The sequence below is a fragment of the Pseudopodoces humilis genome, chromosome 10, assembly GCF_049639895.1.
Source record: "Pseudopodoces humilis isolate 2021_Gansu_Grassland_sample_001 chromosome 10, ASM4963989v1, whole genome shotgun sequence".
Classification (NCBI taxonomy): Eukaryota; Metazoa; Chordata; class Aves; order Passeriformes; family Paridae; genus Pseudopodoces; species Pseudopodoces humilis.
In genome coordinates, this window is record NC_142209.1 from 14,660,243 (window position 1) to 14,681,684 (window position 21,442).

At 36.9% G+C, this 21,442-nt stretch overlaps 1 protein-coding gene across 1 annotated transcript in view; it reads right to left on the minus strand.

Annotated features, from left to right (window-relative positions):
- Nucleotides 1-5,794: 5,794 nt before the first annotated feature.
- Nucleotides 5,795-21,442, minus strand: part of ABCD3 (ATP binding cassette subfamily D member 3) — a 29,158-nt gene continuing 13,510 nt past the window's right edge. Inside the window, exons 4-23 of the mRNA XM_014250887.2 lie at nucleotides 21,193-21,281; nucleotides 20,262-20,331; nucleotides 19,436-19,533; nucleotides 18,778-18,901; nucleotides 17,779-17,835; nucleotides 16,476-16,618; nucleotides 16,097-16,166; nucleotides 15,599-15,668; nucleotides 14,619-14,716; nucleotides 14,451-14,542; nucleotides 13,907-13,995; nucleotides 13,758-13,830; nucleotides 12,690-12,753; nucleotides 12,252-12,329; nucleotides 12,094-12,159; nucleotides 11,905-11,994; nucleotides 11,571-11,690; nucleotides 11,045-11,149; nucleotides 9,630-9,686; nucleotides 5,795-8,867 (exon numbers count right to left, since the gene is read on the minus strand). Coding sequence (XP_014106362.1) covers nucleotides 8,790-8,867; nucleotides 9,630-9,686; nucleotides 11,045-11,149; nucleotides 11,571-11,690; nucleotides 11,905-11,994; nucleotides 12,094-12,159; nucleotides 12,252-12,329; nucleotides 12,690-12,753; nucleotides 13,758-13,830; nucleotides 13,907-13,995; nucleotides 14,451-14,542; nucleotides 14,619-14,716; nucleotides 15,599-15,668; nucleotides 16,097-16,166; nucleotides 16,476-16,618; nucleotides 17,779-17,835; nucleotides 18,778-18,901; nucleotides 19,436-19,533; nucleotides 20,262-20,331; nucleotides 21,193-21,281 — 1,731 coding nt within the window. The 3' untranslated portion in view covers nucleotides 5,795-8,789. The remainder of the gene's footprint in view (nucleotides 8,868-9,629; nucleotides 9,687-11,044; nucleotides 11,150-11,570; nucleotides 11,691-11,904; nucleotides 11,995-12,093; nucleotides 12,160-12,251; nucleotides 12,330-12,689; nucleotides 12,754-13,757; nucleotides 13,831-13,906; nucleotides 13,996-14,450; nucleotides 14,543-14,618; nucleotides 14,717-15,598; nucleotides 15,669-16,096; nucleotides 16,167-16,475; nucleotides 16,619-17,778; nucleotides 17,836-18,777; nucleotides 18,902-19,435; nucleotides 19,534-20,261; nucleotides 20,332-21,192; nucleotides 21,282-21,442) is intronic.

Below are 21,442 nucleotides of genomic sequence, written 5' to 3' on the forward strand. Positions count from 1 at the left end.
ATCATGTTCAAGAATGACAGGAAAAGAGCAACCTGCTGGACAGGACAGAAGCAGGAACTGGTCAGCTGAAAATCTTTCCACAACCCTTAGGTGTGGTGCTACTCACCATGGCATATGTTCCCTCACAGACTACGCCCAGTCAGTCCCTTACACAGACAAACTGCCACAGAGAGCTGCCTCTCCCTTATTTGATGGTGTGTGTCCTCCAGTGCTCTACAGCAGAACTTTTAGCAAAGCTCAGAGCATAAAGATGTGCTGCAGAGGTCTTCCTTACAACATATAATGAGAAATCTTACCACCACTGAGATCCTTCTGCTTTTGGCACAGGCTTTCACTCAACCCATGGAGCCTCTTGCAGCATCCCCCCAAAGGACCCAGAAAGAACATCTTTCCCTGTAACTCCTCAGCCTCTAGCTGAATTAGCTACGTTCATAGCAAGATTCCCCTCAGGGGTGGTTTGTTCCATAAAACCTGCCGGTGCCTGGTTATAAACATGCAGCCACATTGACTGTCTCCAGGGTTTCACAGACAGGTCCTGTCTCAGATGTCTGATTGCAGAGGTTATGCCTGTTTCTCATCTTGTCAAAATCTGCACCCTATTAGTGACATATTTTAGTGACTGGGTCCTGTAAGAAGCCTAAAATGCTTCTGCCCCTGACTTCCTCTGGCTCTTTTGTTGATGTTTCCCTCCTCTCCTCCATTCCCTACTCATTCCCATTACTTATTCTTCATGAGAGACGAACCCACTGCCTTATTTCCTCAGACAGCTAGGCAGAATCTTATTTTAATCAAAATATGGAACCTGAATTAATCCACATCCATTAATCACAATTGAAAACATATTAATAACATGGAAGCATTATTTTTACCTTGTACAGCTCCCCTTGGTCATTATTATTGAGATAGTAACTTCCAGAACATTCACTAGCACTGCTCCAAGTAACTTACTGCACCGAATTACATTTAAGTGTAATTTTTTAGTGCCTTGTTTAAAATAGTAATGAAGTCATTATCATGAATTTAAAGAATCCTCACAGTTCCAGATCTCATTTATACTCCCTGATGCATTTTCTTCTACTTTTATTTTCAAGTTTTCTACCTTATTACTTCAAGAAGTATTTAAGCAGCAAAGTACTGACATTGTTAAATTAAAAAAAAGGTTTCATTAAAAGAGGTTTAATTAAAACTCACCTTCCTTTCAACAGAGAAATATATTCCCAATGAGATCACATGGCAATTTTTTAATTACTTATTCAGTAATTACACAACTCAATTAAACAGCTAGTGTACTAGAAGAGCTAGTGTGACAAGTGAGATTTTAAAACTTACTCCAATAGGAAGCACTCATTATTCCAGGGGAGAATGTGGGTTTGTTAGTTGAGGGTTTTTTTACTTTAAAGAGTGCATCCTTGATTAACACAAAAAGTTTCTCTCTGTTGCCTTCATACTTTACCATCCATTCACCCTAAACATGTACATCTCCACAGAGATGATACTCAGTCTGATTTCCCAGCTTTCCACTTGACTCTTAACATGATCACTTGCTTCCAGAAAGCACCAAGGGTGCACCACACCCTGTGTGTCAGTGCTGCAGGAGTCACTCCGGTGGGACCCTGGACCCGTTCCTCCCTCCCCTCACAGCGATCTATCGGAGCAGGGCCCTGCACGTACAGCTTCTACCGTAAGCCATCTCCTCAACAGGAATTCTGGGTCTGCTTTCTGCGCCTCATGTGCCTAGAAAAGGTGACACCAAGTGGTAAAAAAGGGCATAATCAGCACATTAACAATCCAAATGTTTCTTAACGACTAACACACTGAGATCAAGTCAGATCCAGATTTCACCAAAATTTGGAGGAAAAGGGCACAAGAAATTTATTAGATCCTCTCTTTTCTAAGAATGAAAAGGAACATAGTCTGAACAGCTCAGAAAGATCCGATACTAAGGGTAGGAACAGCTCTCTTCTCCCAAACACCTCCCATGTCCTATTCAGTGCTTCCCTCTGACAGCTTCTCCAGGAATCTTGGGCTATAACATACCCTGTGCTGTCCAATATTCAAACACTGCTGAAACAAGGCCCCAGTTTACAATCAATCAGTACTTACCTATTGTTTGCATGTTGGTGTTGAAGCCTGCACAAAACCATATTCCCTTCTGACAAACTTCTTTAGTCTCAGAAACTCAGGAATAGCTCAGATTTACATTTTCAGGCTGACTGTTAAGCTTCTCACCAGACTTCTGTGCCTCAGTATCCTTCAAACAGAAAACAGAATCCTCTTATTGCCTGCCCTTTTAGCTCTCAGAGGAATGGACTAAGTACCTCACAGAAAGAACTGAAGTCTTCTAGAAGTACTGGAAAATGTTTTGCTACTGCTACACACATCATAAATAGAGCTGTAGAAGTCCTAGCCCTGTGAATTATGTTGAAGTACAAGCTATGTTTGGAATTCTGATAACATGCTATCCAGTGGCAAGGAAAAGAAAGGCACGGGTAGGAATAGCTGGAAGGCAGCTGTGTTTAAAATTGGGGTTATTTTGGGCCATATGTGCTTTGAGTTCTACTGAGTCTGTCTTGAAAAAGCAACCCCAAAAACATCTTTTGAAAAAAGACTTTCTACTCCACAGCAAGTGACAGGCACAAGAAGTCAAAACAGCTGAGAGGTTGCTCTGTACCTGTCTCTCAAGCAGGTCCTTACACAACAAACTCAGAGACAATAAAATGCATAGTGCATGCAGGAATCACTACTGTCTGTCACACACACTCCTGCTCCAGTATCTTCTGTACCAGCAGCATGATGCCCCAGGGCCCAAGGGACAGTTTAGAGGTTAACGCATGAAGCACGAAGAGAACATGCACATCTAACCTCAAGTAGACTTTCTAAAACTCTCTGCATAGAACTATTGTAAATACAACTATCTTCATAATAGAAAAAAATGGAAAGGTTTTTTTCTTAATCTAGTTAGCATTAGGTGGGCTGAGTAGATTTGACCTTGGCCCTTAATTCCCTACTATGCTCCAGAAAGTATTTGCAAATGGTCCCTGGCTTTTCAGGGAAGTCTTGTTGCATAATATTGCATCCAAGTTTTAAGAAGCCTCCGGCACACATGCTTTGCTTTTTAACCATTATTTTTCCCAACACATTAACCTCTCTATAGATACTTCATCTTTCAGTGTGTTACCACATCTGTCCCATCAGTTGCTTCTGTTGCTTTTGTGTCAACACATTCCTGCAGTAAAATACTACAATTAAGTAAAAAAATTAAGGTTAGCTTATTTTGGGGAGCACTTTTACACTTGTCGTGATTCACACTGATTAAAAGAAGCCAATTGTTTTTCAGAACCTACTTGCACTACACTACTCAGGATAAAGAGATTAAGAGTATATTTGGTTACATACAAAACCTCTTCAATTGCACACATGGAGTGTGTCCCTGACAGCACGATTAGAGCTGAGGGATCAGAGCAGCATCCCCCAAACTTTCAATATCAAGCTTAAAAAATCAACTTTGATTCGTGCCAAACTCTTAAGTCATTTTAATGGAGAAAATTTGCTTAGTCATGTAGGTGGAGTTCCCTATTTCTACCCAAGTAAACCAGCCTCAGCGTTTATTTTTTTTTGTCTAGACAGAATTGACCTCATTTTTCCAGTTCTGTTCTATTTTGGTTCAGCATCATGTGTGGATGCCACTTGTTTCCCAAAATGAGGGATGGAAATAAAGGGAAATAGAGGGAAATAAAGGTTGGTTTGTGGACAAGCAGAGCAGGGAACAGGGCTGGACATTACAACAAATGTGTTCCTTTCACCAGTAAAAAGCAATTGTGTTCAATCTTTATGGTTCAGACTTGCCAAAGGTCACTAAGAGAGAGGTTTCTAAGCAGTGTAAGAGATTGTGATTAAGCCTGGTTTGTGAAAGATATAATCCACATATGTGGAGAGTCCAAGTTTCCCTTCTCTCCCATTTAAAATGCTAACTGGATGATTATTCTTGCATTGTAGCAATTCATTGCAGGATTACTGGCAAAATGTCTTCAGTTTCCCAAGTCAATCCCCATGGAATTTGCTTAGGCATATTATTCTGATTTAATCCCTGAATTTACTGTATTTTCCAAATTACTCCCTTACAACAGCTTCTGTCTGTGAAGTTCCAGGCTGCTTGTCACCTGACTCTGCTTTTTAATACAAGGAAAGAAAATGATGCAGAAGTTCAACCAAGGCTTTGAAGATAACATTTTTCTAAGGTTTTTAACATGAAAGACAAGCTGCTTTCATAATAATCTAATTTGGCTATATTTCCATTTCAAGATGAATAGAATGGTTTGGGTTGAGTAAAACTAGTTTCATCCTCTCTTTGAGTACATGTGACAGGATGGGTTTCATCAGAACATGTAAACAAACATAGCAATCAATCTGTAGTGTGCACAGCCTCTAAACTTCCCAGTGAAATTTCAGGCATCATAAAAAATACCTGACTGTGTCCAGAGCCCTGGCAAGAGCCTTGAACCACAACATGTGAAGTGAAAACCAACCAACCCACCTCTCCCTGACACATCTGTATATCCCCGATTCGTAAAACTAAGAAACCTCTTTCCATGCTCAGGAAAGGGACTGGCACAAACCATCTGCTTATGTCCACTAATAAAGAAGTAAATAGATTGTACATAGAAATAACTGCTTTGAAAAGCAGCTTTATACACAAAAATTTGAATTTGCGCACTGTTGATTTTCTTGACAGATAAAAGTTGTGGTTTATTTTCTCTATAAAACCTAGGCAGCCTTTTCACCCCACTATTTTTTGCAGTGGGATTTCAGATGATCATTACCATGGATGTTTCTATGGACATCTCACAGTACCAACAACAGTTAAATTCAAATTTTAATAATGGATTTTTAACTTCGACCTTGATTTAATGTATCTAAAAAATAAATTAATATATTAAACATCCCTTCCACAACACAGAAATTCCTTTCTTTCCTCGTCTCTAATTAAACAATACTTTGATTTGGAAGACTGCATTCTTGGTTGAGACATTTTCCTTCAAAGGGAGCTCTACCCTTTAAGAGTGCTTTACAATACGTTTTTTGCACAGCTAATTTCAGTTAAGAAAAGGAAAAATCTGTACTAGTTAGCAATAGAAAACGCTGATCACTTAAAAATCAGTTCATTCAAGCATATCTTGGCTGCACTTTTACACTACAGTGTTTCAAGTATCATAATAGCTGGTATGTCTACCACAACAAAGGAAAACAATTAAAAATAAAAAAAAGGTGAAAAAAGATTAACTTATTATCCTCAAAGTACAAAGATGAAGGAGCACTCAAAATAATTACATACTGCTATTATGTTAATCTTATTCAGGCACTTCTAAAATCAACAAAGGGAAAAGAAGCGGCCAGGAGTCAAAGAAGAGAGAGGCCAGGATCACAGAATATTCTGAGTCGGAAGGGACCCACAAAGATCATCGAGTCCAGTTCTTAGGTCAATGGCTCGTGTGTTATTAGCACCAGGCTAATACAGCCAATTGAGCCTATCTCAGCATAGATTTAAAGCAGATTAATGCATCGATAATCCCATTGCTCTTAGTACATGTCTTCAAGAACTGAGCTCATATACTTGGTTAAGCCTAAACCAGATGGCATCACCTGGCTGATTCCAGGGCAAATTTCAGACTGCACCACAGATTTCAAAGCTGAACAGAAGACATTCGCCTCATTGAATAACTTGATATTTGTAGATATGTGTTCACTATATTACAGAATTTCTGATCACATCATTAAGAAACATGAAAAGCCTAGATATATTTTATCTTTAGATTTTTTATTATTATTATTTCAGAGGCACTTAATGTCTTACATTTACATAGCGCCATTTCCCCCCTCCAAAACACTTTACAGTATTTACACACAGGAATGTTTCCCACCGTTGAAATGCAGCCATCTGACTATTTCCAGTACCATCTTCAAAGCACCAACAATTTGAGACTGAAAGTATTAATCAGTATGTTGTCTACTATGATAGTTCAGAATTCCATTTCATGAATTTCCAACTTCTGCTATTAAAGAAACACAACTTAAATACAGTATCACAGAGCAATTCTGCAACAGAACTGAGACTTCGATCATTTTCATTAGATTTTTTTACAATCTCTCATCATTAGATCGAGTCTATCTCAAACACTTTGATGTAAGGCCTTTTAATAATATAATTCTAAAATATCATTCTTTTTTATATTTTCTTTATAAGCTTCCCTTACAATCAAGCCCAGAAGAATATTTTTCTTTCCTTCCAGTATATTTAGAAACAAGTCCTGGCCCTAAGGAGATACCAGCATCCTCAGTTTCAACAAACTTCATGGCACCTAAAGTCAAACCGATTCCTCCTTGGTTTTGGAGATGGATTTTTTTGTTTGCTTGTTGTTAGTTTTAAAAATAAATACAGGATTACACAAAATTCTGTTACAACCAGTAAAATTGTAAAGTACAATTGGGATTGGCTGCTGGGGGCAAAGGAAGTGTGCTGTGTATGGTTTTGCTTGTTAGCATTAAAAATACATTAAAGTATCTCAAGTTCACTACTCCACTGCAAAAGACTGCCCTAATCACAAAGATCACAGCAACTTTCTCAGTTTAGAGATTCATTTTATCTTCGTTTCTCTAAAAGGCTCCTAAAATAAACCTTCCAAGAGAAGAAGTTGCATTTGTGCTGAGAACTTCCACAAAAATAAAACCCCAAACCAAAAACCTTCCCACACAACAACCTATCTGGCATCCCTATTTCCATGGTTACACTTTGAAAAAGACTACAACCTCACACACAGCATGCTGCTACCTGCTATGCTATGGCTGATGTGAGAATCTGAATGGACAGAAACAAGAGATTAGTGAAATCAGACACCTATCTGCCTTCCTGTAAAACAAGTACAAAAATTATTCTGGTACCTTATTCTCTTGAATGTGTTGTACTTCAGAGAGAAGCTTTTATGATCTTCATTGATGCAATATACTCTGATTCTACTGTGATCACTAGATTCTTGTACCACAAAAGCTGTTTGCATTCGAGTATTTTGAAAGAATACTGACAGATAGGGGCAAGAATGATGATAAAAGGAAAAATATTAACAGGTAGCAATTTCAACATGAAAGAAAATTACTAATTAAACTGGGTAAAAATTAACAAACAGCAGTGCATCCAAGTACATATTCATTTTATAAAAAGTAGGGGCTTTTTAAAATCTAAACCCTCGATAAAAGATGCACAAAGTACAGATGTATTGCATATTTTATGCATGCCTTCATGTAGTGCATTCCTCTATTATATCTTATATGGAACAATAAAAAGCTACTAGACCTTCACTGTACAACAGGTAGTGTAATTTTTTTGTTTTAAAGCCTAAACAGCAATTCAGTTTGAATTATACCTTCCTATTCCCTGATCACAAAAAATACCTTGCTGGATTTATGTTTGTCAAAGTCAAACAACAACTACAGTAATCACTTATATGGATAAAACAATTACAGTAAACTATTGTAAGAGTTTGGTTCCTTTGAGGGGATTTGGAAGCTGGAACAAAAACACCAGCAAGGACTGGAGATCCTTACAAAACACAGAGAATCACTGGTAAATAATTTGTATCAGAAATAAAGAAACATTATGACAATAAGAGAATAAACATGAAGAATGAAAGCATTGTTCCAGACTTCACAGCCTAGAAGGCCAAACTGAGAGTACCATTATTACTTGCTTTCAAGTTCAGAGCTGAAGGATAGCTAAAACCATAAAATCATCAGATTTTTTTTGAAGACGGAGAAAAGGAGGAACTTGGAAAAAGTAACTGCTGTATTACAGGACTGAACACAGGACAACTGTCTGCTATTTCACAGATTAACATTTCTGGGCCCATTATAACCTCTACTGATTTGAGGAATGACTGGACCCACATTCTTTTCTCTGTTTCTCCTTGTGGGAGTCATTCATTTCTTCAGAGCTAAAAATATTCACAAGCTTGCTTGATACAAGGATCATCACTTTCCCTCCTGCTTTTTCTAGTGGGCCAGTCCTTTCCTCCCTCAACCTCCTCTCAACTCATTACCACAATATTTCTCTGATAGCAAAAGGACGGTTGGGCTGGAGGATGCACAAAGCTTTTGCTAAATTGGGAGAGAATGGGAGCTGAACTGCAGAAAGGACTGCATGGACATACAGATGTTAAAGACTAATCCAAATCCCAGCAAAGAACAATCTTGGTTTTTTTTTAAACACCAGAAGGAATTAGTTTTGTCTTTTAGTTTCAGTTCATCCTTTTTCAGCAAGGGCACATTGGCTACATGACAAGGCTTGGACAAGGAAAAGGCTCTTTCATTTAACAGGGCACAGATCTGAAGACGGGACAATGTCCTGCATCATGCGAGATCTCTCTGAAACATGCATAGAACAGAGCAAAAATCCAAGACTGCTTTGCAGGAACAAGAGAGGTAGCAACCCTAATTTTAACAGGGCTTTTCACTGAAGGGAAAGAAGGTCTACAAAAGTCAAATCAGCCGATTTCAAATGGTTTGCATCCCAGGATGAATCAGGTTACACTAATTTAAGCCCAATTTAATTTAGGCAGGTTTTTAAACCACAAGAATAAGGACATTCTTAGTACATATCAATAATTAAACCAACATATACACAATTAGCAATATCCTACATAATAGTAAATGCTTAACAAGCTGAGTAATTTTATGGTACATTGTCAGACATTCTACACACTTCCTGTAATCATCAGTCTCTAGTAGTTCAGTTCATGACTTTAAGATCCAAATTCAACTGTGTCTTCGGTTATTTTCTTGAACTCATAGTTTCCTCGGCCATCCATATGCAAGTAGAACTGAAAAAAAACAGCATATGTTATTAACCCCTAAAAATAACCAGCTCTATAAAGACCTAAATAAATTATATTTTGAAGTACTTTTAAAAATCTTTAAAAAACATTTTAAAAGTTTTAGCAAAATCTTAAACTCAGAGGGTAAGCTGCTCCCACCTCACACGTCATTAAATTCACCTGCCTCTGTAAAAATGCTAAACTATGTTTTTGCACATCATACATTAGTCTGCTAACAGCCATATCTAGACTTAACACTGTTCTCTTGGGTTTTGTGACAATATACTTAGGGCACAGATTCATCCTTGTGTATTAACTCAGTATTTTTATGCACATGTACAGTCTGTCTGCATAAAAATTAAAAGTAGTAAAAGTAAAATCTTAGTTTGCAATAAAAAGTAATCTTAGAGACCTTTTCTTTTAAAGCATAAATGTATTCAATATAATGAAATCAAAAAAATCCATACCGTTTACTGAATTCTAGTTCAAGGATTTTTTTGAGTCTAAGAAGGAAGACTTGAGCATCTAACAAGCCTCTCATATTTTATAGATACATATAAAATTTTTGGATAGCACTCTTTCATAACTAAAAGCATAGGAATATTTCAAAGAGTAAAATGGACTAATGAAGAGTAAAACCTTATAGAAACCCAAACAGAACATGACCTATTAGGATATAAAATGATAACACGTTGAATCACCAAGTCAATTTCATAGAGTCAGTCAACAAAACCCACAAATATTCTTAATAAAGCAAAGATTACATACATCATGATGTTTCCAGAGTGACTTCCTGTGGGAAACAGTGAAGAGAGTGATGCCAACCTATATGACACAAATACCCACAAAACAGTTAATTCTTCTCATGGGTTAGGTATTATTTATTTTTCAATATTGTATCAGATGAAGATCTTAAATTCATAACCACAAACTTCCAGACTACTGTTAACACTATATATATACACATATATATACATATATATATAGCTTTTATTACAAGATTTTGCAGGGGTGGGGGAAAACAATCAGGAGGGATTTATCGTTTTTAACTGATTTCACCATTCTTTTGCTCCTAAAGATTTGTCAAACATAGAATTAACTGAGTAAAAAAGGCAAGGCAGGAGGCTGGTGAAACAATAAAGCTGGTGAATAAAGGAATTTTAACAACAAAAAAAAAACCCAAACCCACAAAGGATGGAATGAATGACAAACTTAGAGTGACAATTTGAAGTGAATTAGTGAATTCCTTTGTTTCCTTTCAACTTGGTCAACTATTCATCCCAACAGTAGCAGCAAGGACAAAATGACTGATGATAAAGCGAGGTAACATTTTTTCTTTCTGCAAGGACAGCCTAGCCAGGAATTCTATTTTTCAGTAACATGCATCAGTCATTTGGCAAGCACAAATGAATATTCAAATTAATAGAATAAGAAGTACATGGAAAATAGACTTTAAAACCTAGGTATTGATACCACTGTGGTAAAATCAGTTCATGAAATAATGATCCTTCTCCTGCAGAGTCCTCACCTAATGTCCATTCACTACTACAGAGGGCTCCTCTAATTTCAAACACATATTTCAGTGGATGCACAGCTCTACTCCATTATCATTCTGGAATACTGCTACTCAATAACTAACGTCATTTCAAGCCCTTCCTCTCCCAGACTAGGGTGTGAAAGTAAATTCACATCCTAAATTCAAAATTGCTTTCACATGGCACTACAGAGATTCTGAAATGGTGAGTTTAAGAGGACTAGGAAACACAAAGCTGTATTTAGCATCATCTTATTTTCCTAGAGTGCTTGGCTTTTTGTATCTCAAAACAGATGGAAATCTTAACTTCCAGCCTGGCCAAAAGAAGCCTTTTAAATAAGAAAACATTCTATAATTATAGATTATTTGGTCCTAACCTGACATTCTAACTCTAGCTGGAAAAGTAAGGTTACTTAGCAGTTAGTTAAGAGGTCTCTGTATATCACAGAGACTACATGTACATCTAAATTATCCTAGGACTACAAAATGATTACTGAATTCTAGTGTGCATAAAGTTGTATGCTTCCCTAAGCTTTTTTTCAATTTTTTTAAAATTTTTCTGCAGTAAGGATAAGGAAGAATGAACCTTATACCATTTTAGGTTTCTTGTTAATGTACAGAGAGATAATTACAGAAACAAAGAGCTCACCTTTCGGCAGTGGCTGTAAATGTAGCCTTCTACATCCACACTAACAGCACTGGTGCACTCATCCAGAATTGCAAACTGGGGCTTATGATAGAACAGCCTTGCCATCTGGAATGCAAGCCAAAAAAAAAACAAAACATACTGTGGATACAGAACTACCAGAAATGGTGCAGTGTTAGAAAAATTAAGAATTAGTGTCCAAAAATCTACTATGGAAAGGGAATTAAGTTGGCACCCACTGAAACCTGAAAATCCAAAAGTTGCACATTATACCTTTTATTCAAGACAATTTTAGAAGTTCTGTTTACATGGTGAAAGAATGTTTAAAAGCCAGTATTTCCTTTTAAATTTTGAGCACAAACCCCACTATTTTCAGTTGTTTTCTCAGTATTCAGGTATTTCACATTTGGGGGTTTCTTCCATGTCAAATACAAATATTTAATTTAATAAATAGAAATAGCTTACAGTTAAGATTTTATTTTTTATTTATGTTCTGCATTTGTTAAGCATTTATGTTTTTGAGACATACTGCCATTCTCTGCTTTTCTCCCCCGCTGAGTACATCCATCCAGTCCTGAACACTATCCCAGCCTCCTTCACGTTCCAAGATTTGACCCAGTTGGACATTATCCAAGTACTCCTTCAGGACCTGTTATGGAAACAGGAATGACAAAGCTTACATGAACTTAGAAGACAAGTGGCTGAAAAAAAGCTATAAAGGATTATACTATAACACTATCAACCCTGATAAGTATTAAAATCCTATTAAATGCAGTGCTTTTCTTAGCAATTGCAGTATTTCTGAACTGGCAGCATTACTCATCCTGAGCAAGACAAAGGGTTAATGAACTAATTATCATTACCTGGTCAGAAATCCCTTTCTTCTTCTGATCTTCCAAAGTATCTGGATATATAACTTGATCTCTGAGCGTTCCAAGAGTCATGTACGGTCTCTGAGATACAATTAGAGCAAAAAAATATATGTCAGATATTTCTAAACATAAGAAACAAAGAAAGAGAACTTTACTGTTGAGTAAAGTACTTGGTCTCACCTGAGGAACATAGAACAACTTTCCTCTTACAGGTTTTGTTAAACGCCCACCAAACAAAGGCCACAACTGCAAAAGGAAAAAGATTAAAACTTGACTAAAATGTCCAATTACAACCATGCTTTGCATTCTCCCCTGTTTGTTTTATAAAGTTCCCTTACCTCACCAAGAACACGGAACAGGGAGCTCTTCCCACACCCATTTGGTCCACAAATCAGCACATTTGCACCAGATCGAACCTAAAATCGCAAAGCCAACACAAAAATTGGTAGTGAGGATGCATTGCTGAAAGCTTCTACAACCAAAAAGACAATCTGGTATCATCACGTGCTTGTACACAATTTTCTAACATCACAATGAGCAATTTCCAGCAAAATTTAGGTTTTTTTCCCCAACTGGTTTAGCACCAAGTGCAGCTGGAAGAAAATGCACTTATACCAATAAAAACTTTTTTGAGTAAAACAGCTTATTGCCCTTTTTTTTAAACTAACATGATGATTTGTTTTCCCTTTTCTTACAAACAGGATGACCTTTGAAGCTACCATCTTCCCTTGAAAATTTTATATTAATATTGTTTCCTATGATACTAAAAAACTTACCTCAAAGTTAAGGTCTTGAATCAAAACATCTCCATTAGGTGTCACCAATGGAACATGATCAAACCTACATGCGTTGCAAAGTTAAAAAAGAAAAAACAACAGTTGCCTAAAAGAAGCTAATACAGCATGTTTACTTGAGAAATTTAAGGCACTGGGAAATACTTCAGCAGTAGAAATACTTCCAGTTTCCAACTATGAACAGCTAAGGAAGTTCTTGAACCAAAAAGGTACCCTAAATTTTAAACATCTACACCTACAGGTTTGGTTTTATCCCCTGTATTTGTTTTTTGAATACTTCTAAGCCTTTGGTCTCCAAAACATCTTGTGAATATAAACCTACATTTAAGGATGCATGGCATTTTAAACCTAGTAGTGAAGAGTATCTCACTAACTCCACAACACGCAATGAATGACTTCTCTGCTCACCTCCCCCTTGCCTTTTTTTTAAATGAAAAAAATAGCTATATCATCTCTTTTCCCCCTTCCTTCCTTGCTTTCCCCTCCACTTCCCTATCTGCTTTCCACACTGTCCAAATTTAGATTATCTGATCTTTTAACTGGCTGTATTTTATGCCTTTAAGTAGTAATATTATGTCAGTGCTACATTCCTCAGACTGCAAAGAATGAAGGAATTGATCACAAGTACATCAACAAAATCTCTAAGCATGCAGAATTACAAGCAAGTACTTTGAAAATTAATATGGATTTGCCCCTGATTTTACAGCTGTATTATATTATGGAAAACAATCCTTAACTAACATATTTCTAAGAGGAAACAAGATAGTCTGAGAAGTCATATTCTAAAGGACAGTAGGAATGTTACCAAAAAGCCCAAGTCCAGAGAGCAGATTATGTCTTCTGCTAACATGAGAGGATAAGGACTGACTTACAGATGAAATGCTGAGTGGGTGTGAGGTGGAGTTATCAGTAAATAAAGTACAACAGGAATTGCAAATTGTAGTAACGGGTATTCAGACCTCTATTAATGGTCATAGAGAGAAAGACTTAAAAAAGTCTACATTGAAAATATTTTTAAGTACTGAACTTGTGGAAACCTTGCGAACATACTTGATAAGGTTATCACTGTTGATAATTTCTCCAGATCCAGGAATCAAAGACAAAGGTTGCTTTTTATCTCCATCTTAAATAAAGAAAAAGGTATTAGTGACAGGAATGCTATGCAGAGATGAACATATTGCATATTATATCACATCTACCTTTTTCTTGTGATATCATAGTACGTTGATATTTGCCACTGTTCAAGTCCTTCAGAACCTGCATTAGCTCCGTAATTCGAGCTGTGAAACTTAAAAAAAGAAAAAAAAATCCATAGAAGGTCTAATGAGCACTCTGTCAAACTGTTAACATGACAAAGTTATTCAACCTGGCACAGAAGCATATTTAGAGTTGCACCAGGTTGTCTAATGTGCACCATATTTACAAGCTTCTTTTCCTTTTTCTGTAATAGACAAATATTACTTCTTACAATATAAAAATAAGTTTGGCAAATAATCAATACATAATTGATTTAAGAGCATTTAACAAGGTTTCAACTAAACATTCAAACTGCATGCAAGTACTATCTAGATGTGAAATTCCTAGTGGACACAATTAGCACATCTTCAGATGTGTTTTCAGCATAAAGTGTTTCTAATTTCTGCATTTTTAGCACACTCCAGGGAACAAAGCACAGAAGCTTATTTTAATTTTACAATCAGTTTCTGAAATTGAGATAAGAAAGATTCTTACTATTAAGCTTACCCAGCCAATCTTGTCATTTCACGGCCTGCTAGGACTATTCTGCCCAAAGCTTGAGACATTCTCAGTAGCATTCTTCCACTTTGGTAGTAATCCTAAAATAGAAGAGTTTCTTGATGCGGACTAACAAAATTTTAAATCTAGAGGTTGTTTTAATTCTGGTCTATTTACCTCCAAAAGTTCTGCGTGAGTGCTATTCTGATGACGAGGATCAGACAGGTTCAAAAATGGACGACTAACAACCAGGTAGCCAACCACAGTGGCAAGGTCTGAAGTTTAAGAATAAATATTAAGCTACACATTAATTGAAACAGTAAGAAAAAAGACATTTCTTATGTAAAAAGTTTGTTTTGTTATTGTTGAGGGTTAAGTGTCCTTTTTTTTTTTGTTTTGTCCTTCTGGTCTGCCCGGGGAATTTTTACCCATTATGTGCTGGGACAACCTAACTACCGGTACTTAGGGGTGCTCACAACGGACAAAGAGTAGCCGGGCCCAGGGTGGGGAGAAGGGGGCAGAAAAGGAGGGTGGGAACAGTTTTTTAGCTGGCTTTTCTTCGGCTTCGGGGAAGGACGTTCGTGTGCTGGGTCGCGGAGCTGCTGCGGTGGAGAGAAGGGAATTTCGCCATCACCCAGACGGAGCTGCTGCTTCTTCTCCTTCTCCCCTCTTTGTTGGCGGCCTCGCACCCCCTGTCCTGCCGGGACGTGTGGCAGTGCCAGGCACCGCCGCGGAGCTGCTGATACACTTCATCCACCAGCCCAGGATCTCAGCTCATTCCTGCTGTTCCAGCCGACTGTACCTCGGAGCCCTGCAGGAGCACCGGGACTGACTGCCCGAGGGGGTTTGTGAAAACAAAGCCTCTCCTCCATCCCGTCTCAGCCGAGAAGGCTGTCCCGGGGTCCCTGGTTCTGTTTTCTTGTTATTTCTGTAGTTATTGTTTGTTTGTTTGCCTGGTTATACTAGTAAAGAACTGTTATTCCTATCCCCAGATCTCTGCCTGAAAGCCCCTTGATTTCAAATTTATAATAATTCGGAGGGAGGGGGTCTACATTCTTTCATCCCAAGGGAGGCTCCTGCTCTCCCTAACAGACACCTGTCTTCTAGAACCAAGACAGTTATTTATAGAAATCCATAAGCACTTGACATACACTTACATTTGGCAATGATAGTATCAATGAAACCCATAGAGAACCGGAACAGGATGAAATTATGCAAGTGTTCCACCTGGTAAGTTACAGAAGAAAAAAGTTCAAACTCCACCAGTAACTGTTTTACTATCTTTTATTAGACATTTGTTTCCAAACAGTTATTTTTCAGTACCTCAGATACATTAAATGCCTCTAAGTGTGGTAAGCACGGCACAAGAGTTTCTGGTGGCAAAGATTTGCACTTGTGATTAAAACAACTACGCATGAAGCTAAACAGTGAGAACAATAATTGGGGTGGGTGACAAGGAGGAAGAGAGGCAAGAGAAAGGCCATTCTAACAGAAATTTCTGCTCTTCTTATAGCCTACCAACTAATATTTTAATTTAATGAACGTAGCAGCAAAAACACCAAGCCACTATGAGTCAGTTTATATGAACACATCAAGAATCATCACAATAGAATTAATTTTCACTTAAAATGTTTTAAAAGATAAAAGAGGCTTACCAGCTTACGGAAAGTCTTGTGAATAGTCTGTTTTTCTCTCAAGTTTCCATTATAAAAAGCAATTTCCTCACTAAAAAGAAAAAAGAAACCCCAACTTGATTTTGTTAAAGAGTCTTTGAAAAAAAGCAGCCATAAAATATTGGAATACAGCATTTACAGTTACTATATGAAGTAAGGGTTTGTCCTTTTTCGCAACAGTAGAACATAGACCCCATTTAGCCTTGACTGTGGAATATAATGCACATACAAATTACAGCATATAAAAGATGCAAACTCTTGGCTCAGACCTGATAGCATCACACTTCCCAAGTTTAACACACAATGTCCATTTATCCCACAGTATTGTCACTTATATCTTAGCATCCAAGCAAGTGTATACCTGTTTGTAATGAGCCGTGAGTTGACATATCTGTACTCCCCTTCATACTTTTGCTCTATAATAGTCATCTTGCCAATTGGTCTCCTTAAACGTGTAAGGAAAAACCCTGAAATAATCAAGTATGCCATCATGCTAGCTGGACCCTGTGAATATCAAAAAAGAATAAAGCTTAGGTGGTCTCAAATGACAGTATCTGTATCCAAAATCCCTTAGTTCTCGCCTCCTATGTGCCTATGTTGCCAACTCAATTATCTTGGCAATTCCCATCACATCACCTTGTTTGGTGTTGTAGATACTGCTTTACTAATTTTACTAATTCTCTGTCCCCAGATGCCCTTCCCACCCCAGCTTTCTATTCAGGTGTTTATCAACACCCAGTGTGACCTGTCCCCTACTGTCCTAGCTTATTTCATTAATGATTTACTTGTATCCTCTCATTTCTTCTCCCTCCTTTCTGCCTACTTCATTTTCTTTACATTTGCTAAACTGTCACACAGCAGTCAATGTCTCAATCCCATTGTCCACTTTTATCTATACCTATTTCCTGGGTCTCTCAAGCAGTCCTGAATCCTAAGTTTCCATAGATGAAGGACAGATGATAAAATACCATGAAGTGTGGAATGGCATAAACTGCACATAATTACTACAGAGAGCAGAACAAAAACATCTGAGATGAAAGTACCAAGGTTTAGTTAAGCCTTACTGCAAGTCTGTCTAACAAAATTTACACGATGTGACCCACAGCTACTCCTTCTCAACTCCTGCACATTTTTGATAATGCATCATTTCACTAATTTGAAGAATTAATTCTGCAATTATTCAGCTTATTGAGTCTTACAGCTCAATGCAAGAAATGGTTCCCCTTCACAGAGGCTGCACAGAAACAGAAAACTTATTTTCACCCTTAAGTGGAATTCATGCAAGACATAAGCAGTCAAAAGGGTGTTGTAGTAAATAGGATTTCCAAATAAGTACTAGAAGAAAATAAAAAACTTTCTTGGTCATTCAAATTCTTGATTAAATGCCTGCAAATACTGGTTTTTATTTTGCCTGGATCAAAATAGAGGGCGCTAAAGCATGTAAAACATTATGTGCAAATGAATATCTATTATGTGTTATACATATATATGTGTATGTATGTATGTATTCTATATATATATATATTATATATTCCTACATTATACTTAAAATGTAGGAATCCACAACTACCACCTAGAGTTTTCTTCAGATTCCAAACAGGTACAAGGCTATAACCAAAGATGTGAAAATGTGTTTATAGTTTTAAAAAACCCACTCAATTTACCTGCGCTCCTATTGCACTTGTTAGCTTGAAGATGTACAAAACTATATCCAAGAAGGGCTGTAAGAGAAGCATACAAAAAAAGCCTTAGAACACAAACACAAAACTAATATAAAACAGTCCAGAAGCCATGTACCACCCCAAGAACAGTTACAGCTATGTACTAAAATACTGGCTACACTATTATACCATCTAAAAGCAAAGACAAAAGGAATCTCAGGCACATGACCTTTTCCTGAAAACACTGGCTCAAGAATTGAACAAAGAAACATCATTATCTTCAAATAAATACATACCATCTAAAAAGAGTACTTTGCTACTTTAGGTCTGTAATGACATTCTGCTCACTTATTAAAGGTGGACTAGAACCCATAATAGTTTAACTGAAGCAATTATAATACTGAATGAAAAGATAATGCCATATACTTGGGCATGTACCTGATAGGAGGAACATTCTGAACTTCTATAACCTCCTCGCTAAGCTACTCAGCTGAACAACAGGTTTTGTAGTCAGAAATTTTTGAACAAAGTAACTTGTAATTTACTTATACTCAGCTTGTATGAAACACATAGCATTAAAAAAATTTAGTCTAAGAATGTCAACACTATTCTCAATCACCTTAAAATTCACACCAGAAACAGGGAAAAGCTTATTCAACCACACTTCCCTAGACAAAATAATATTTGTGTGTAACTGAGAGCTAGCCATTGCTTTTCTTCTGAAAACTATCCACCTGAGAGAGCAAAGTCATCACTGTTCACCTGCAAACGAATGCCATATATTCTTTTAAAGAAAATGTAATACAGATTATAACTACATGCAAAATAGTGCTTTGATCATGAAAACCAGAAAGACTGTGAAACAATATAGCATCATAAACAATTTTTTTTAGTACCATACTCCAATCAATCCACATACAAACACACATAATTGTTGTGAGCTGACACCCCCATTCTAAATGTTTACAGCAACTACTCAAAGTTCCCTCTTTAAAGACTTACCTTGCTAAGGTTTGAGTACAGGTCCACTACACTATTACAGAATTTTTCTACATCCTGTGTAAGGAGTTGATCTGGATTAGCTATTCTGTTGTCCAGATTTCCCATTTTGTAGTATGTATAAGCTCTGAAACAAAAAAAAATTGCTAAGTACAATTGTACTAAGAAAAAGAAATTATTACTTGGGACCTGAAATAACTGAACGCCCTTGCTTTATACAACTGACACGCTAAGTAGTGCAAACATTAAATTACTGTATGGAATCCACATAGCCTGTGCTTCTACCTGATTGTTTAGGCATTTAGACATCTTCTAGGACGTCTGAGCTGAAGCTTAGGCTCATGCTGCTACTGCACTTAGAAAACTCTTACACACACAGCACAACAACCAAAAGTTAGCGCAGAAGGACAGGAGCTACTCAAGCTTATGCATCCAATTCAGCCTTCACAATATGAAGGCACCTGAAGAACTCTGGAATCTGACCCAATCATAGAAGCAGTACAGTGCATTTGTCCCCCCAGTTAAGCCAACTTTACTGTCCTTGTATCTATGGCATATACAACCTGGATAAGCCACTCACTCTCAACTGCAAGTTCTTCTTACTATGTACTTAAAATGACTTGAATCAACTTTTAAAAACAGCAGACAAGGTATTACTTACTTAAGATATTCTTCATAGAGGTATCTGGTAAGTCTTACTCGGAAGCAGAGTTTCAGTTCATTTAGACCATATTTCAGGAAGTTATTCACTAAAGAGATCTAAAAAAAAAGACAATATTTAACTAACCAAATCATAGATCAATTTGCAGCATAAATTGTGTAAACACTATGAAACAAATCAATTCTCCCCTTAAAGTCAATAATGTCATAAACACACCTAAGACCAGTCAGACAGTGTCTACAGGACCATTGCTTAGGTTTCTCTCCCCAGGTCCCAGGAAGGGGACACCACTTAAGATAAAATACATTACGTTACATATTTTCAGCTCTTCTGATAAAGTCTAGAAAAGGGCCACCATTTGACTGCTTTACATCTGTCAACTAGTTTAAAAATTTATTGCAAACCAGGCAGCAAGACTTATTTCTATCTGGTGCAGATCAGAGATGTCAACAAGCTGAAGGGAAGTTAAAGTGTGGAAGAAATCATAATAAATCCATGAAAAATGTAAGAAAAATAAAAATTAAAGTCTAAAAAAAAATCCTCATCTTCAATGGCGCCAAAAGAATCCCAAATCTATAGTCAAAACTGACATTACCAAAACTAACTTGAACATGTCTAAAAAACAGTTGCTACCAATAAGGAAATATGCTGGTAAAGTCTCCCACACACTGGAGCCAGAAAATGAAATGTGTTTTCATACAGACCTGTATGTAAAACAACTAATTTTCATAGGTTTTAAGACACTCCTTTGAAATCTTTTCCTCAAAATCTTAATTTACATTTAAAATATGTTCTACTAATAGGTCAGCACAAGAAGAGCACTTACAGCAGGCATTGCAGCAATGAAGTTGAACAGGTATTTCTTGAAATCTTTTCTGCTGCGGCCAATGATAGCACTGTAAATGACCACCAGCTAAGAGTCAGTTACAAGAGAAACAACAAAGCATAAACTTGCACATCTTAAGAAGATAAACTCACAGAGAAGAAAAATCATCATGGAAACCTGTAGCATCAGCTGTAGGATCCAGTCTGACACCCTTGAGTATGCCAAGTGGCAGACTGAGCAGTTACCTCCTTGTCTGCTCCTCTGTAACAGCCCTCATTACAGACTCAGAAATTCATGGTCACAGAATACAAGTTCTTTCCCTTCTCTGCTTCCACAGATTCTCACAAGAGAAACAAAGTTGTCTTTCCATTCTACAAAGCACCAAATGTCACTCCTCAAACACAGTATCATTTTGAATTCACAGTTCAAGACACACTCTGACTTGCTTCAATTAGCAACAAGACCAGCAAGAACAATAGGAGGTCTAAAAACCACTTTCTAACATATTAAGACTGAAAGCATTGTTTTTATCAATCTAAAGAGCAAAACAGCTCAGTGGAAAGAAACAGAAGTCCTAATATCCACACAACATGTCTAAGACATAAAACCATTATTCTGATGTACCTTTTTGGACATTCAGATCAACAATATTTAGAGTCTTCAGTGTACAAAATGTTACCAAATGATTATTTGATCAATAGTTTAAAAGTACTAATTTAATAAAATCATTTTATTGATGAGCAAAAATAATTTAATAAATGAAATTTTATTTTTATTTACAAAAAATATAGTGGTCCCTCCCCAGATTGCAACTACATCAGTTTTCAACAGTTTAAACAAGCAAGCTATGAAATGTCTGAATATGTATTCTGATAGATAGCTTTCCCTGTGAAACACATGAGAGAATGTTTAAAAACAAATGTATAGGTACCTTTCAATGACTGTTCCATTTTGAATCATCCAAATATCACAGTAAGTGCGGACTACCAGCATCACAGCAATAAGCAGCAAATAACCTGTCTAGTACAACCACAGAAATGCAACAGTTAAATAAAGGCTAAAACCATTTTTTCCAGTCAGTCATCCAACTGTATCTAACAGAAAAGTATTACCCTGCTGCCCTAGCTAATGTAATATTTGCTTACTTTGCCTGAAACGCATTAGCATATAATACTTTTAAT